Source organism: Oncorhynchus tshawytscha, linkage group LG14 (genome assembly GCF_018296145.1).
Source record: "Oncorhynchus tshawytscha isolate Ot180627B linkage group LG14, Otsh_v2.0, whole genome shotgun sequence".
NCBI lineage: Eukaryota > Metazoa > Chordata > Actinopteri > Salmoniformes > Salmonidae > Oncorhynchus > Oncorhynchus tshawytscha.
Window position 1 is genome coordinate 43,347,754 of NC_056442.1, and position 17,590 is coordinate 43,365,343.

The following is a 17,590-nucleotide window of genomic DNA, read 5'->3' on the forward strand; positions in this document are numbered from 1 at the left end:
CAGGGCGTGAGTTGGGGTGGGCAGTCTATGTTTGTTTTTCTATGTTGGTTTTTGAGTTCGGCCTAGTATGGTTCTCAATCAGAGGCAGCTGTCAATTGTTGTCCCTGATTGAGAATCATACTTGGGTAGCCTGGGTTTCACTTTTGGTTTGTGGGTGTTTGTTTCCGTGTGAGTGTTTGGGCCACACGGTACTGTTTCATTTTGTTCACATCGTTTATTGTTTTGTTCCAGTGTTCAGTTTGTTTATTAAAAAGACATGAACACTTACCACGCTGCACCTTGGTCCTCTCCTCTATCTCCAGACGACATCCGTTACACTGTAAGTATGTTTTAGTAATTACATTTACTTTTGATACTTAAGTATATTTAAAACTAAATACTTTTAGACTTTTACTCAAGTAGTATTTTACTGGATGACTTTCACTTTTACTTGAGTCATTTTCCATTAAGGTATCATTACTTTTACTACAGTATGACAATTTGTTACTTTTTTTTCAAAATACACAGTCATAACCCTGCTCTGACAGGACAAAAAGAGGAGGAGGCAGAGAGGGGAGGTCACCCGACTCAGGGCAGGCTAACAGAGAAAGGGCTTATGGAACAGGGCCAGTGACATCACTGCCATGCGTCATGAATGGCTGAGACTTCCTGTTGTGTGTGTGAGGACACAGGGTGTGACACCTCCAGCCGTGAGATACTAACACACTGTCAGGTCCCGTCACGTTCACACATACACTCTCTCCCCTCTTCTTTTACAAAACATTTATACAATTATGAGGTGATTGAATAGCTCATACTTTGCAACCATCCTTTCCCTTCTGAGGTTTAGAACCAAGAAACAAACACAAACAAATTCCTGCCAAGGCCAACCAATCAGGTTGAGTCAGACTCAACTTGACAATACAAACACAGAGTGAACAAAGAAGAAAGAAGAGATGGAGGACAAAGAATGAAAGATGGATGAATAGAGAGCCTATGGAGTGAGGGGAAAGGCTTGAGAGATGGATGAATAGAGAGCCTATGGAGAGAGGAGGAAGGCTGAGTGATGGATGAATAGAGAGCCTATGGAGAGAGGAGGAAGGCTGAGTGATGGATGAATAGAGAGCCTATGGAGAGAGGAGGAAGGTTGAGAGATGGATGAATAGAGAGCCTATGGAGAGAGGAGGAAGGTTGAGAGATGGATGAATAGAGAGCTTTAAGAGAGCGGAGGAAGGCTGAGTGATGGATGAATAGAGAGCCTATGGAGAGAGGAGGAAGGCTGAGTGATGGATGAATAGAGAGCCTATGGAGAGAGGAGGAAGGTTGAGAGATGGATGAATAGAGAGCCTATGGAGAGAGGAGGAAGGTTGAGAGATGGATGAATAGAGAGCTTTAAGAGAGAGGAGGAAGGCTGAGAGATGGATGAATAGAGAGCCTATGGAGAGAGGAGGAAGGCTGAGTGATGGATGAATAGAGAGCCTATGGAGAGAGGAGGAAGGTTGAGAGATGGATGAATAGAGAGCTTTAAGAGAGAGGAGGAAGGCTGAGAGATGGATGAATAGAGAGCCTATGGAGAGAGGAGGAAGGCTGAGAGATGGATGAATAGAGAGCTTTAAGAGAGAGGAGGAAGGCTGAGAGATGGATGAATAGAGAGCCTATGGAGAGAGGAGGAAGGCTGAGAGATGGATGAATAGAGAGCTTTAAGAGAGAGGAGGAAGGCTGAGAGATGGATGAATAGAGAGCCTATGGAGAGAGGAGGAAGGCTGAGAGATGGATGAATAGAGAGCTTTAAGAGAGTGGAGCAAGGCTGAGAGATGGATGAATAGAGAGCCTATGGAGAGAGGAGGAAGGCTGAGCGATGGATGAATAGAGCCTATGGAGAGAGGAGGAAGGCTGAGAGATGGATGAATAGAGAGCCTATGGAGAGAGGAGGAAGGCTGAGCGATGGATGAATAGAGCCTATGGAGAGAGGAGGAAGGCTGAGAGATGGATGAATAGAGAGCCTATGGGGAGAGGAGGAAGGCTGAGCGATGGATGAATAGAGCCTATGGAGAGAGGAGGAAGGCTGAGAGATGGATAAATAGAGAGCTTTAAGAGAGAGGAGGAAGGCTGAGAGATGGATGAATAGAGAGCCTATGGAGAGAGGAGGAAGGCTGAGCGATGGATGAATAGAGCCTATGGGGAGAGGAGGAAGGCTGAGCGATGGATGAATAGAGCCTATGGAGAGAGGAGGAAGGCTGAGCGATGGATGAATAGAGCCTATGGAGAGAGGGGGAAGGCTGAGAGATGGATGAATAGAGAGCCTATGGAGAGAGGAGCAAGGCTGAGCGATGGATGAATAGAGCCTATGGAGAGAGGAGGAAGGCTGAGAGATGGATGACTAGAGAGCCTATGGGGAGATGAGGAAGGCTGAGCGATGGATGAATAGAGCCTATGGAGAGAGGAGGAAGGCTGAGAGATGGATGACTAGAGAGCCTATGGGGAGATGAGGAAGGCTGAGCGATGGATGAATAGAGCCTAAGGAGAGAGGAGGAAGGCTGAGAGATGGATGACTAGAGAGCCTATGGGGAGATGAGGAAGGCTGAGCGATGGATGAATAGAGCCTATGGAGAGAGGAGGAAGGCTGAGGCTATGGCGTCAGAAGCAAGGACCAAAGGGTCTATGTGAGAACCGTATTTTGACATCAGATAGGAGAAGGAACACAACAGCCCTCAGGCCAAATGAAGAAGGAGGGGGGGGGATGAGGGATAGGAGGAAGAAGGAGGGGGAGAATTGGAACACTTCTCTAACAGTGGCATAGCAGCAGGGAGAAACTGATCTTCTTCCTCAGCTGGGCTGGACATGTTTCAGATGTTATGTATACCCTGCTCACACTATAAAACCAGAACTGATGCATAAGAGGAGAGCAAGAGAGAGACGGAACCCCCACCACCACCACCACACACTACGCAATGAAGCCTGTGTATGGAGAGTACTCACAGGGGAGGTTGTACATGAACCAGACTTGGGGTGTGTGCAAGTAGACACTCACAGGGGAAGTTTTGCATGAAGCAGGCCTGTGCAGCTATTACCCACTCGGCCCTGGTCTCACAGAAGATGGCAATATTGTTGTGGGCCCTCTGGCCAAGCGCTGCCAGACCAATGCCAAAGCAGGCTGCTGCCCTGTGGGTCTCAGCATAGGACAGCCAGCGGTACTGCCCAAGGATCACCTACAAGGGGGCACAGAGAGCACACAGGATGTCAGAGAGGGAGGGAGGGAAAGAGAGAGAAAGAGAAGTACCAGGGGGGAAAGCAGAGAGGTGGAAAATAATAGAGACACACAGAGAAACAGAGATTTGGAAAGAGAGAGATGGAGGAGGGAAGAATAGTTCACAGTGTTTGTTTTATGTGAGGGAGAGATGGAGGAGGGAAGAATAGTTCACAGTGTTTGTTTTATAAGATGGAGAGATGGAGGAGGGAAGAATAGTTCACAGTGTTTGTTTTATGTGAGGGAGAGATGGAGGAGGGAAGAACAGTTCACAGTGTTTGTTTTATAAGATGGAGAGATGGAGGAGGGAAGAATAGTTCACAGTGTTTGTTTTATAAGATGGAGAGATGGAGGAGGGAAGAATAGTTCACAGTGTTTGTTTTATGTGAGGGAGAGATGGAGGAGGGAAGAACAGTTCACAGTGTTTGTTTTATAAGATGGAGAGGTGGAGGAGGGAAGAATAGTTCACAGTGTTTGTTTTATAAGATGGAGAGATGGAGGAGGGAAGAATAGTTCACAGTGTTTGTTTTATGTGAGGGAGAGATGGAGGAGGGAAGAACAGTTCACAGTGTTTGTTTTATGTGAGGGAGAGGTGGAGGAGGGAAGAACAGTTCACAGTGTTTGTTTTATGTGAGGGAGAGATGGAGGAGGGAAGAATAGTTCACAGTGTTTGTTTTATGTGAGGGAGAGATGGAGGAGGGAAGAATAGTTCACAGTGTTTGTTTTATCCACAGTAAAGCCTACAGCTTGAGGTTGTGTGCTTTTTAACTTTTGGAATTTGAATCACAACACTCATAATAAACAGTGGTGATAATGTCCTCTACTGGTATAACACTGGTACTGCACACACCCAGACCTGGCACAGGCCAGGCACTTTCACACAGTGTCAGTGAAACAATAAGAACATTTAAATACATTTATTCAATGTGTTTTTCACTGTAAGTCTCATTGTTCAGGAAGTCAAGAGGTGGCCAAGTACACTCCATTGTTTTATTGCAGCAACATGAGTTTCAACAGCACTGTGATTAGACTAGTGGGATTAGCCTGAGGATTGGTGTGTAATTAAAAGTGTTGCAAGTCACACACACACACACAGCGACAGTGTTTTAGATTGCCCTATATTCTGTATGTTGGTGAGCTGTGAGCTGCCTTTCTGTTGGGCAAGAGAGGTGTGTTTTGTATGAGTGATAGTTCTCCTGTTTTGGCTAGACTGACTTGGCAGAACAAGGTCTTGTGTTTTCACTGCAAACAGAAAACACACCTGAGTTTTTTGCCCAACAGAAAGTCCTCACGCTGTCCTTCCTGTCCTCACCTTCTTGAAGAACTTTCCGTTGCTCTGCCTCTCATCCTCCTCCATGACTACCTCTCTGGTGCCCAGGCAGTCTCTGTCAGGGAACCTTCTGGATGCGTCCTCAAACACCTTATCCAGTGTGTCCACCCCGGGGTGCAGGGACGACACCAGCCTCTTCGTGGCGCCCATGGCCCTGTAGGGCCCCGCGGGGTGACCCGTCACAGACCGGGCCTTGAGTCTCTGAGCCCGCTCCTGTTCTGAGCCGAGGCCTGCGTCTGATTCTGACACAGAGCTGAAGAGGTAGGAGGGGAGGAAGGCTAGGACAGAGTACAGCCACACCGTCACCTGGAAGAGCAGCAGCAGCACTGGGTTCAGGTCCTCTTTCAGCTTCATCCTGACTGGGTGTGTGTGAGTGAGTGGGGGATGGGGGTGGGTTGCAAGGCTTATGCTCTGAGCAGGTAGTTTATCACTGAGACAGCTCCTCCAACCCTGAGATGTGAATGGTAGGAGAGAGAATGATGGGTCGTAATCCTTCTACCACTGTCGGGGGAAGTTATTCATTTCCTGGTTCTTCTTCTTATGCTCTTTTGTGTTTATCTGATTACAATGGCAGCAGCACCTTACGCCTAGACAAGAGACGACAAAAAACAAACATTCGAACATAGTACGAGAATATGCTATTTATAACATGTCTATTGTATGTTATACATGTATAATAACATCAGTGCGTTAGCTACAATTAATTTGACAGCATCTGAGCTTTTTAACCCAACAGTCAGCAGACTCCATACTCTAAGATAATAGGTTTTAATTGATTGTTCTTATGTTTTAGTGGGGGTTTCTCAAGCATCAAACAATGGTAATGCACAACATGGTGGCTTGGCCTACATAATAAGACAGACAGCCGAGTGCTGTAGGCTACAGCTCTGCCTGAATGCTCTTCACTCACTCACTGTCCCCCTGCAGCCAGCCAGACTGCTGGAGCTCAGAGCTCCCTATCTAACCCCATATCCCACACAGCACTGTACATCAAGGCATAGATACAGACAGACAGCAGACTGACTGTGACAGGAAATAGAGATAGAAAGAATGAGAGAAAGTGTGACAGCGTGGTAGAGAAGGGAAAGAGAGAAAGATAAAATATGAGTGTGAGAGGGAAAGAGATGGAGGGAGAGTGAAGGGAGAGGGTTGGGTTATGTGTGAGAGAAAGGCCTAGGGAACATGCATCTTTTACCCCCCATTTACCCATTGCAACCCACAATGCAATGACAGGGGAGAGAGAGAGAGAGAGAGAGAGAGAGAGAGAGAGAGAGAGAGAGAGAAAGAGAGAGAGAGAAAGAGAGAGAGAGAAAGAGAGAGAGACAGAAAGTCAGAGAAAGACAGAAAGTCAGAGAAAGACAGACAGAGAGAGAAAGAGATTGAGAGAGAGAGAGACAGAGAAAGAGAGACCGAGAGAGAAAGAGATTGAGAGACAGAGAAAGAGAGAAAGAGATTGAGAGAGACAGAGAGAGACAGAGAAAGAGAGACAGAGAGAGAGAGTAATAGAGAGACAGAGAGAGTGATAGATACAGAGAGAGAGAGACAGAGAAAGAGAGGGAGAGAGAGAAAGATGGAGAGATGGACAGAGAGAGAGACTAAAGAGAGGGAGAGAGAGAGAAATAGAGTGATAGAGAGACAGAGAGAGAGAGACAGAGAAAGAGAGGGAGAGAGAGAGAGAGAGAGAGAGAGAAAGAAAGTGAGAGAGAGAGAGAGAGAGAGAGAGAAAGAAAAAGAAAGAAAGAAAGAAAGAAAGAAAGAAAGAAAGAAAGAAAGAAAGAAAGAAAGAAAGAAAGAAAGAAAGAAAGAAAGAAAGAAAGAAAGAAAGAAAGAAAGAAAGAAAGAGAAAGAAAGAAAGAAAGGAAGGGAAGAGAGGGCAAGGAGGGGGTGAGGAAGAAAGAAAAGAGGGGGCTGACGCTGAGTCATGTTAACTCAGAATGGATTTCAACACAAATCCTCAACTGGGTGAAAGGTGCGCTACTACTGTATACCAGATTTAAAACAAATGTTTGTTAAAAATTCACTGAAAGGGATTCTGTGTGTGACGTGAGGATTATGTCTGTGAAATAGGCTATGTTATGTGTGTGTGTGTTAACAGGGATGACGATAGCTACAGTAGGGCAAAAAAGTATTTAGTCAGCCACCAATTGTGCAAGTTCTCCCACTTAAAAAGATGAGAGAGGCCTGTAATTTTCATCATAGGTACACTTCAACTATGACAGACAAAAAGAGAAAAAAAATCCAGGAAATCACATTGTAAGATTTTTTATGAATTTATTTGCAAATTATGGTGGAAAATAACCCAACTGAGAAATACAAACAAACAATAAACCCTACCAACATACACGCACACACACACACTTCCACTGAATTAAACCTAGACCACAGCAGACTATTTTAGCAGCAGTTATCCATTATTCATATGAGGAAGCTGCTCATGCCTCCCGGGTGGCGCAGTGGTTAAGGATGCTGTACTGCAGCACCAGCTGTGCCATCAGAGACTCTGGGTTCGCGCCCAGGCTCTGTCGTGACCGGGAGGTCCGTGGGCCAACGCACAATTGGCCTAGCGTCGTCTGGGTTAGGGAGGATTTGGCAGGTAGGGATATCCTTGTCTCATCGCGCACCAGCGACTCCTGTGTCTGGCCGGGCGCAGTGCACGCTAACCAAGGTTGCCGGGTGCACGGTGTTTCCTCCGACACATTGGTGCGGCTGGCTTCCGGGTTGGATGCGTGCTGTGTAAAGAAGCAGTGCGGCTTGGTTGGGTTGTGTATCGGATGACGCATGACTTTCAACCTTCGTCTCTCCCGAGCCCGTACGGGAGTTGTAGCGATGAGACAAGATAGTAGCTACTAAAACAATTGGATACCACGAAATTGGGGAGAAAAAGGGGTAAAATTTAAAAAATAATAATAATTTTAAAAAAAGAGAAAGCTGCTCATCTTCAACTCCTCTCCAGCAGTACGACATTCCAAAACGCTCTCTAAAGGCTCAAGAATAACCCAGAGTGAGACAGCAGAGCTCTGCCAGCAACTCCCATCATCCTCCCTCTGTGCTGTACAAATACCCAGCACACCTAGCCGTGTCAGAGGTCACTTACAGTCACTGCTGAAGTTAATGACCAGGTCTCAGTTTCCTGTTCTTTCTCTATGGACACGTGGGAACACACACAATCTTGGTTTGTTGGAGTTTGTTGAAGTAGTCTTTGGTTTCCCTGGAGTTTATAGGTGTAGTCTTAGGTTTTCTTGGAGTTTATAGGTGTAGTCTTTGGTTTTCTTCAGAGTTTATAGGAGTAGCCTTTGGGTTTCTTGGAGTTTGTTGGTGTAGTATTTGATTTTCTTGGAGTTTAATAGGTGTAGTCTTTGATTTTCTTTGAGTTTAATAGGTGTAGTCTTTGATTTTCTTGGAGTTTGTTGGAGTAGTATTGGGGTTTCTTGGAGTTTGTTGGTGTAGTCATGGGGTTTCTTGGAGTTTGTTGGTGTAGTCATGGGGTTTCTTGGAGTTTGTTGGTGTAGTCATGGGGTTTCTTGGAGTTTGTTGGTGTAGTCATGGGGTTTCTTGGAGTTTGTTGGAGTAGTATTGGGGTTTCTTGGAGTTTGTTGGTGTAGTCATGGGGTTTCTTGGAGTTTGTTGGTGTAGTCATGGGGTTTCTTGGAGTTTGTTGGTGTAGTCATTTTCTTGGGTTTGTTGGTTCTTTCTTGGAGTTTGTTGGTGTAGTCTTGGGGGTTCTTGGAGTTTGTTGGTGTAGTCATGGGGTTTCTTGGAGTTTGTTGGTGTAGTCATGGGGTTTCTTGGAGTTTGTTGGTGTAGTCATGGGGTTTCTTGGAGTTTGTTGGTGTAGTCATGGGGTTTCTTGGAGTTTGTTGGAGTAGTCATGGGGTTTCTTGGAGTTTGTTGGACTAGTCTTGGGGTTTCTTGGAGTTTGTTGGTGTAGTCATGGGGTTTCTTGGAGTTTGTTGGACTAGTCTTGGGGTTTCTTGGAGTTTGTTGGTGTAGTCATGGGGTTTTTTTTGTTGGAGTTTGTTGGACTAGTCTTGGGGTTTCTTGGAGTTTGTTGGACTAGTCTTGGGGTTTCTTGGAGTTTGTTGGTGTAGTCAGTTTGTTGGGTCTTGGGGTTTCTTGGAGTTTGTTGGTGTAGTCTAGTCTTGGGGTTTCTTGGAGTTTGTTGGACTAGTCTTGGGGTTTCTTGGAGTTTGTTGGACTAGTCTTGGGGTTTCTTGGAGTTTGTTGGACTAGTATTGGGGTTTCTTGGAGTTTGTTGGTGTAGTCTTGGGGTTTCTTGGAGTTTGTTGGTGTAGTCATGGGGTTTCTTGGAGTTTGTTGGTGTAGTCATGGGGTTTCTTGGAGTTTGTTGGTGTAGTCATGGGGTTTCTTGGAGTTTGTTGGTGTAGTCATGGGGTTTCTTGGAGTTTGTTGGTGTAGTCATGGGGTTTCTTGGAGTTTGTTGGTGTAGTCTTGGGGGTTCTTGGAGTTTGTTGGTGTAGTCATGGGGTTTCTTGGAGTTTGTTGGTGTAGTCATGGGGTTTCTTGGATTTTGTTGGTGTAGTCATGGGGTTTCTTGGAGTTTGTTGGTGTAGTCATGGGGTTTCTTGGAGTTTGTTGGTGTAGTCATGGGGTTTCTTGGAGTTTGTTGGACTAGTCTTGGGGTTTCTTGGAGTTTGTTGGTGTAGTCATGGGGTTTCTTGGAGTTTGTTGGACTAGTCTTGGGGTTTCTTGGAGTTTGTTGGACTAGTCTTGGGGTTTCTTGGAGTTTGTTGGTGTAGTCATGGGGTTTCTTGGAGTTTGTTGGACTAGTCTTGGGGTTTCTTGGAGTTTCTTGGACTAGTCTTGGGGTTTCTTGGAGTTTGTTGGACTAGTCTTGGGGTTTCTTGGAGTTTGTTGGACTAGTCATGGGGTTTCTTGGAGTTTGTTGGACTAGTCTTGGGGTTTCTTGGAGTTTGTTGGTGTAGTCATGGGGTTTCTTGGAGTTTGTTGGACTAGTATTGGGGTTTCTTGGAGTTTGTTGGTGTAGTATTGGGGTTTCTTGGAGTTTGTTGGTGTAGTCATGGGGTTTCTTGGAGTTTGTTGGACTAGTCTTGGGGTTTCTTGGAGTTTGTTGGTGTAGTCATGGGGTTTCTTGGAGTTTGTTGGTGTAGTCATGGGGTTTCTTGGAGTTTGTTGGTGTAGTCATGGGGTTTCTTGGAGTTTGTTGGACTAGTCTTGGGGTTTCTTGGAGTTTGTTGGACTAGTCTTGGGGTTTCTTGGAGTTTGTTGGTGTAGTCATGGGGTTTCTTGGAGTTTGTTGGACTAGTATTGGGGTTTCTTGGAGTTTGTTGGTGTAGTCATGGGGTTTCTTGGAGTTTGTTGGAGTAGTCATGGGGTTTATTGGAGTTTGTTGGACTAGTCTTGGGGTTTCTTGGAGTTTGTTGGTGTAGTCATGGGGTTTCTTGGAGTTTGTTGGACTAGTCTTGGGGTTTCTTGGAGTTTGTTGGTGTAGTCATGGGGTTTCTTGGAGGTTGTGGGAGTAGTATTGGGGGTTCTTGGAGTTTGTTGGACTAGTCTTGGGGTTTCTTGGAGTTTGTTGGTGTAGTCATGGGGTTTCTTGGAGTTTGTTGGAGTAGTATTGGGGGTTCTTGAAGTTGTCTTAGGGTTTAATGTTGTAGTCTTGGGATTTCTTGGCGATTGTTGGAATAGTCTTGTGGTTTGTTGGAGTTTGTTGGAGTAGTCTAATTAGTTTGTTTGAGTAGTGTTTGGAATTCTTGGAGTTTGCTGGTGTTGTCTCATGGGTTTGTTGGAGTAATCTGGGCTGCCACTGGAACCCAAGGTCAAAAGCACGGCGGCTGACGTGAAGAATTATTAGGCTAAAGTGAACTATCCCAATCAGGGAGGGAAGAATAAACAAAACATGACCGATAAAACATTAACTGTTTGCACCGTGGCATTCAAACTCATAACTTTGACCACACTTCCGTTATTTTTGTAATATTTGTCTAGCTAGCAATAAAATGGATGATTAAACTTCTTTCATGTGTGACTCTTCCAGTGGTTGGATACACTGAGTGACCGATGCCTTTTCTGTCTGAGACTGGGTAATGACTTATAACATCACACAGGAGAACGGGCTAACCGCTGTGAGAGGGGCTGTCTGGTATTAAAACACAAGTGAGATTGACTGTACAGGTGACAGGTGATAGTACAAAGGTAGTGTTGTATGAGGAGGAGAGGAGGCTGTGTCACACCGTGACTTGACCCATGTGCCAGGTCCCCAGGGTACTAAGACTCAGAACAAAGCAAAGAGAAGCAAGGTGAGATAAGGGGCAAAGAAGGAGGCCATATGGAGACCTGGTGAAGGAGTCCATGAGGAGACCTGGTGAAGGAGGCCTTGAGGAGACCTAGGGAAGGAGGTCATGAGGAGACCTGGTGAAGGAGGCCTTGAGGAGACCTAGGGAAGGAGGCCATGAGGAGACCTGGTGAAGGAGGCCATGAGGAGACCTGATGAAGGAGGCCATGAGGAGACCTGGTGAAGGAGGCCTTGAGGAGGCCTGGTGAAGGAGGCCTTGAGGAGACCTAGGGAAGGAGACCTTGAGGAGACCTGGAGAAGGAGGCCATGAGGAGACCTGGTGAAGGAGGCCATGAGGAGACCTGGTGAAGGAGGCCTTGAGGAGACCTGGTGAAGGAGGCCATAAGGAGACCTGATGAAGGAGGCCATAAGGAGACCTGATGAAGGAGGCCTGACTAACAAGTCAAACCTCTCTCTCTCTTCCACTCTATCTCCCCCTCTCTCCAGCAGACGGGCGAGGCTGCAGGTCACGAGCCCTGTTTTGGAACTCACACTTGTTATAGGAGCAGGCACGACAGGCTAAAATGACAATTTTGCATGTACTTATCAATTTTGAGATTTGTAAGTATTTTGTTCCATTAATATCAGTATTATCCAAAATGTCAAAATGTCAAAAAGTTATGAAAATGTATATATTCGTTAGTTTATCAAAATGGTGAAAAAGTTATGAAGCGGAACCCCTCGACAACATTCCGCTGAAAAGGCAGTGCGCAAAATTCAAAAATATTTTTGGGAAATATGTAACTTTCATACATTCACAAGTGCAATAAAGATAATCTTCTTTGCAACTGCTGTGTCAGATTTTTTTTAAACTTTACGGAAAAAGCAAACCATGCAACAATCTGAATACGGCGCTCAGACAACAAATCAAGCCATACAGATATCCACCGTATTGGAGTCAACAGAAGTCAGAAATAGTGTTATAAATATTCACTTACCTTTGATGATCTTCATCAAAATGCACTCCCAGGAAACCCAGTTCGATAAAGTCCATCATTTATGTCCAAATACCTCCTTCTGTTAGCGCGTTCAGTTCACAAATCCAAACTCACGACGAGTGGGCAGGTCCATGCAAAAGTTCAGAAGAAAAGTCATATTACAGTTCGTAGAAACATGTCAAACAATGTATAGAATCAATCTTTAGGATGTTTTTATCATAAATCTTCAATAATGTTCCAACCGGAGAATTCCTTTGTCTTCAGAAATGCAATGGAACGCAAGCTAACTCTCACGTGAAGGCGCGTGATCAGCTCATGCCAATCTGGCAGACCTCTGACTCATTCAGCTCCCACCCCCCACCCCCCTCCACAGTAGAAGCATCAAACAAGGTTCTAAAGACTGTTGACATCTAGTGGAAGCCTTAGGAAGTGCAATACGACTCCATAGACACTGTATATTCGATAGGCAATGAGTTGAAAAACTACAAACCTCAGATTTCCCACTTCCTGGTTGGATTTTTCTCTGGTTTTTGCCTGCCATATGTGTTCTGTTATTCTCACAGACATCATTCAAACAGTTTTCGAAACTTCAGAGTGTTTTCTATCCAATACTAATAATAATATGCATATATTATCAACTGGGCCTGAGTAGCAGGCAGTTTACCATGGGCACGCTTTTCATCCAAACGTGAAAATGCTGCCCCCTATCCCAAACAGGTTTTAATATCAGTATTTCCAATATGTCAAAATGTCAAAAAGTTATGAAAATGTATATATTCGTTAGTTTATCAAAATGGTGAATTGTAACCACTTTAAATGGACATACATCCATAATTTCAAAGCTCACTACATTGAATTACACATAATTTAAAAGGCCATTTCAAAGAGAATGTTGTCCAAATAGATGTTTGTCATTTGGTAGTCTAAATTCCTTGTCTTTAACTGCCATTTCCCAACTATATTTTCAAACTCATTTTTCTCAGCTTCAGAAGCATCTGCATTCACAAAATTTTGTGCGGTTATCCTTAGATGTATTTTCCAGACTTATACATAGGGAACTGTTGACAGGTTGTCAAATGTTTATTCTAGATTACATTTTCTTCCGAAAAATGCACCAAAAATACATTTTACATACCTTTCTTTAGTGTTTTACTGATTGAAAAATATAGATATTTCTTCACAATCGGTGAAGTCCTGTCCTAGAGTGTCTTATCAAAATGAAACCAAGATATTTAGGCTGACCTCTTCCTGTGTCCAGAAAAAAGGATTTGATGATATGCTAATATTTAATGAGATATCACCTAATTTGCGTATTTTAATGAACTATTTCTGGCAGAATTATACAAAAAAATGTTTTATTTGTGTCCACATTTAAGTTGATTGTGATATGATTAAGGGGGGATACCCTACTAGGGAGTGGTGCCTGGCCTTAAGTCCATTATAAAGCTTCAACCAATAGAACAATCAAAAGAACATCAAGAATGAATCGGGGGGGAACAATTGGTCAATAATTGAGCTTTGTGTAACAGGGCAGAAACTTTGGAAATGAAGTACGACCATAACACAGTGGATTAATTCAGTAATATCTTGCCATCCCTCCTCCCATAGTTGGTGGACAGGCAGGCAGGCTGCAGTAAGAGTGAATCACTGCTTCCTTAAAGGATTGTGAATGGGGCCTTTTGTGTGACCAACGCCACCCTCTCCTCTCGCCTCTGCAGGCAGTCCTCCTGGAGAAAGCTCAAAGTCACCACTGTGCCAGTAGCCCAGCACGCCACACAGTGCCACATCTAGGACGGCCACTGGAGGGGTCAGACTGTGTGTGTGTGTGTGTGTGTGTGTGTGTGTGTGTGTGTGTGTGTGTGTGTGTGTGTGTGTGTGTGTGTGTGTGTGTGTGTGTGTGTGTGTGTGTGTGTGTGTGCGTGCGTGCGTGCGTGCGTGCGTGCGTGCGTGCGTGCGTGCGTGCGTGCGTGCGTGCGTGCGTGCGTGCGTGCGCGTGCGTGCGTGCGTGTGTGTGCGTGCGTGCGTGTGTATGCAGACATCTCCAAATAATGGCGTAAGCATACTTGAAAAGCTTTGAGTAAGCATGATTTCACTGAAAGTGATAAGACAACACACAATGGAATGGATATGTGGCTCAGACTACAGCCTTTCTTCTTAAAGTCTGAGAGGTAGCAGAAGCAAGCAACCAGACAGTAAACATACCAGACAACCACCAAAACAACTAGCCTAATCTGAAACTAAAGGTTCTCTATGATATCTTCCTTTCTCTGCCATCTCCCTCACTGCTGAGTGTAGGATACATTAGGCTGGATGCAGGGGTGCAGACCATGACATTTAGCCTATATATGCCATGCTGACAAGGTGATAGACCTCAAACTTCTGGTTCAACCAATAGATATAACCATAGCCTCTGGTGAATGATATAGGCCTTTGACCAACCCTCTGAAACCTATTACATAAGAAGAATGCTCCACAGAAGAATGCTCCACAGAAGAATGCTCCCCAGAAGAAAGCTACTGCAGACAGAAACATGGCATAAGAGAGGAGGGCGTAAAACTGTGCATCTGTGTGCACATATCCCATCGGACCATCCCTGGCAGACAATAGACGCTCTGTGTATAAGTACAAGCTCTCTCCAATAGACCAGCCTGATTTGATTGTAGTTGCTACAAGCCAAGTAAATGACTTCAGCAGTACAAACAAGCTTAACAGTGGACAAGATATTCACAACTTGAGTGCACAACATTTGTCAATGGTACAGTTCAAACTCTGTCAACCAAAATGTTGATTATGGTGTCCATACTAGGGTTGGGGATATTACAATATAATCGTAAATCAACGATGTTTGACAGAAATCGTCCATGATATTGTGCTGTGACAGACGATAGTTTATTTGAACATGACTGGCACCGCTGGAGTCGGGCAGCGCACAACAGTACAGCCGGGCGACATGCCAAATGACCTACTTCTATTTGCCATAGACTTTGTCAATAGATATGTAGGTAGACTTAGCCTAATAGTAGTATAATGCAAGAGCAGGCCTACAATGTACACTCTAAAAATTAGGGCTTATACAACGGTTCTTCTAAGATCCTTAAAGTTTTTCAAAGAACCTTAGGGTTCTTAGCACTGAAAATTACCCCCAAAAGGTTCTTCCAAGAACCCCATAGGAGGCGGGGTTCATTGAGGAACATCCTTAGTTGGAGGGGGTTCTTACAGGAACCTAAGTGCCCAACTGAAACATTTAGATTTTAATGTGAAAGGACATCAGGTGCAGGCACTTACTGAAAAATGTAAAGACCTCCCCAATTTAAGGTAAGATTTTCCCTTGTATGAACTAAATTGATATTGTTTTATGATTATACCATATATCTTTTCATATTAGTGCAAATCTTTCTAAAACAGAAAATGGACACTATTCAACAGATAATCAACAAAAAGTTAAGAATATGTAGGCTATAAGAATACGTTGAAGGGTAGCTGTATTGGGTGCAGATGACTGAACTGCTCACTTTTGTGTCTGTGTCTGCAGGTATACAGACAAGGAGGCATACAAAGGTGTCAATTGGTATTGGTATGTTATGCAGATCACATTTACCATCCTCCTCCCTTCCCTTGTCAATGAATATCCCATAGGCTTCTACATTATGGATGAGGTATGTGTATGAAAACCATTATCAAAACAGTTTTTTTCATTCACATTCACCAAAAAAAGGTATGAATACTGTTGTGTGCATATTTTGTTTGTTTTTTTATTAAAAAAAAAAATATATATTAATAACAGGGGTGGGAGTTAAAAAAATGTACCCCAAAAGGTTATTCGAGGATCCATTAAAAGGGGTTCTTTGAAGAATCCTGTCAGATCACATTTATCTCGCTCACCTCTTGAATGTCTGATGATCATGGGCCTTTTGCAGTGGACACTCTGTTGTCTGGCTTGTTTTAAAAGCTTCATTTCCCTTTTTGTCCCAATCCCCATTTTATTTTAACTTGACTTGTTGGTCTAAGCATATTTTTCATGTTCAAGTTTCAAATTAATCCAGGAGGCCAGTAACAGAGATCTATCTCAGATACTTGTTTGTGAATAGCTTAAATAAAAAACATGATATTGTAATAATGAAAGAGAACCAACAATTGCTAAATATAATAATCGAATGGGAAGTTTAAACAAATCTTATACGTTTCTGGCCTCCACTTGACCAAAGCTTTAGGAAAAACAAATTGTGTACACCAGAAAATCCTTGCATAACAAACATCCAATAATATAATATACACTAAATAAAAATGTAATTCAATACAATTTGCAGTAAACATTTGGATTATGTTCTATTCTATAATGAACAAAGGCACATCAGCAAGTAATTATTTATGGATTTATTATTTAAAATCAATGTGAAACTTATTTTTGACCATTTGAAGTCAATGGGCTCGCTGTTGACAAATGTTATCTGCAAGGTGTGCCATTTTTGTACACTCAACCAGCATGCAACGGGGATAATGAAAATCATTTAAAAATTGAATAAAATTGGTTGAGCAGAGAAGACACAGGCTTGTCAAAAAGTAATGATCTCCTATCTGGAATATATATCTGTAGCCTACAGATAACAATTTACTCTAGGTGACCGGGACGCTCAGTCTTCCATCCTCTGCTCTGCCCCGTAGCCTACCGCGCGCAGCAACTGGCTGGATGCACAGAATCAAACACATCTGGACCTCGCCGGCTGCCGCTAAGCGCATCACCGAGAAATAATAGTTTATCAAGACACTTACCTTGAATCAAACACCTGGTGTATCAGTGACGAAAGGGAAAGCGTTCTTTTATTTCACGAATTTGGTATACACGGATTTGGTATACTGGTATATTGCACGAATTGCAATTGAATTCCCGCATCGTCTGTCTGATGATATTGGTCGCTGCTCTCAGCCCAGAAGTGACAGGCGCGTCGTCATGGTATTATTGCACAGGAGGCATTCCCTGGCTTTTGATTGGACTCGTTGAGGTGGCGCGTGCTGAGGGCCGGTAGATGATGGAAATGAAAGGTTACTCTAAGTCAGAGCGCACTGAGTGGAAGCTGAGATGTGATTCAGACAGTAGTCTACTGTCATAATAAAACGTATTAGACAAACTACACATAGGTTTGTCAATGGTTGGGTTTTTGTACCGCAGAGTGGTCATACATATGTGCATGATGCTGCATTGGGGACACCTGTTGGATTAGATCAACCTTCAAAATCAATCAAACTGGTCAGCAGGGATGTCACCACAGGTTCAGAAAATTTGGTTCTTAGCCACTGAGGTGTAGGGCTCAGCCCATTGTCTCATGATAGATGGCTTCACTCCTGCAATAGCTCATACCTCAACTGATCTGTCTTGTAGGAGGTGGAATTAATCTCTAAAAATCGCGGGTTTTGCTAATCTGCCTAAAACTAGTTCACACTGGCTACTAGTACTATGGCAAAACATGCTCGATCAGCTGAGCAAACTTCTGTAGCTAGCAGCCTAGTGCAAGCTTGTTTGAATGGACATAGAATAGCTTCTGCTAATTTTCTTTACCATTCGGCCATCCGATTTTCCACCAATGCTCCTTATAAGACACATCACTGCACTCTATACTCCTCTGTAAACTGGTCGTCTCTATATACCCCCTGCAAGACTCACTGATTGATTCTTATTTATAAAACCCTTTTAGGCCTCACTCCCCCCTATCTGAGATACCTACTGCAGCCCCCATCCTCCACATACAACACCCGTTCTGCCAGTCACATTCTGTTAAAGGTCCCCA

The 17,590-nt window shown here is 43.9% G+C and overlaps 1 protein-coding gene across 1 annotated transcript in view; it reads right to left on the reverse strand.

Annotated features, from left to right (window-relative positions):
* LOC112267450 (long-chain-fatty-acid--CoA ligase 3-like) overlaps positions 1 to 16,746 on the reverse strand; it is a 45,059-nt gene extending 28,313 nt beyond the window's left edge. Inside the window, exons 1-3 of the mRNA XM_042297573.1 lie at positions 16,578 to 16,746; positions 4,539 to 5,143; positions 3,011 to 3,188 (exon numbers count right to left, since the gene is read on the reverse strand). Of these exons, the coding sequence (XP_042153507.1) occupies positions 3,011 to 3,188; positions 4,539 to 4,910 (550 nt within the window). The 5' untranslated portion in view covers positions 4,911 to 5,143; positions 16,578 to 16,746. The remainder of the gene's footprint in view (positions 1 to 3,010; positions 3,189 to 4,538; positions 5,144 to 16,577) is intronic.
* Between the last annotated feature and the right edge of the window lie 844 nt (positions 16,747 to 17,590).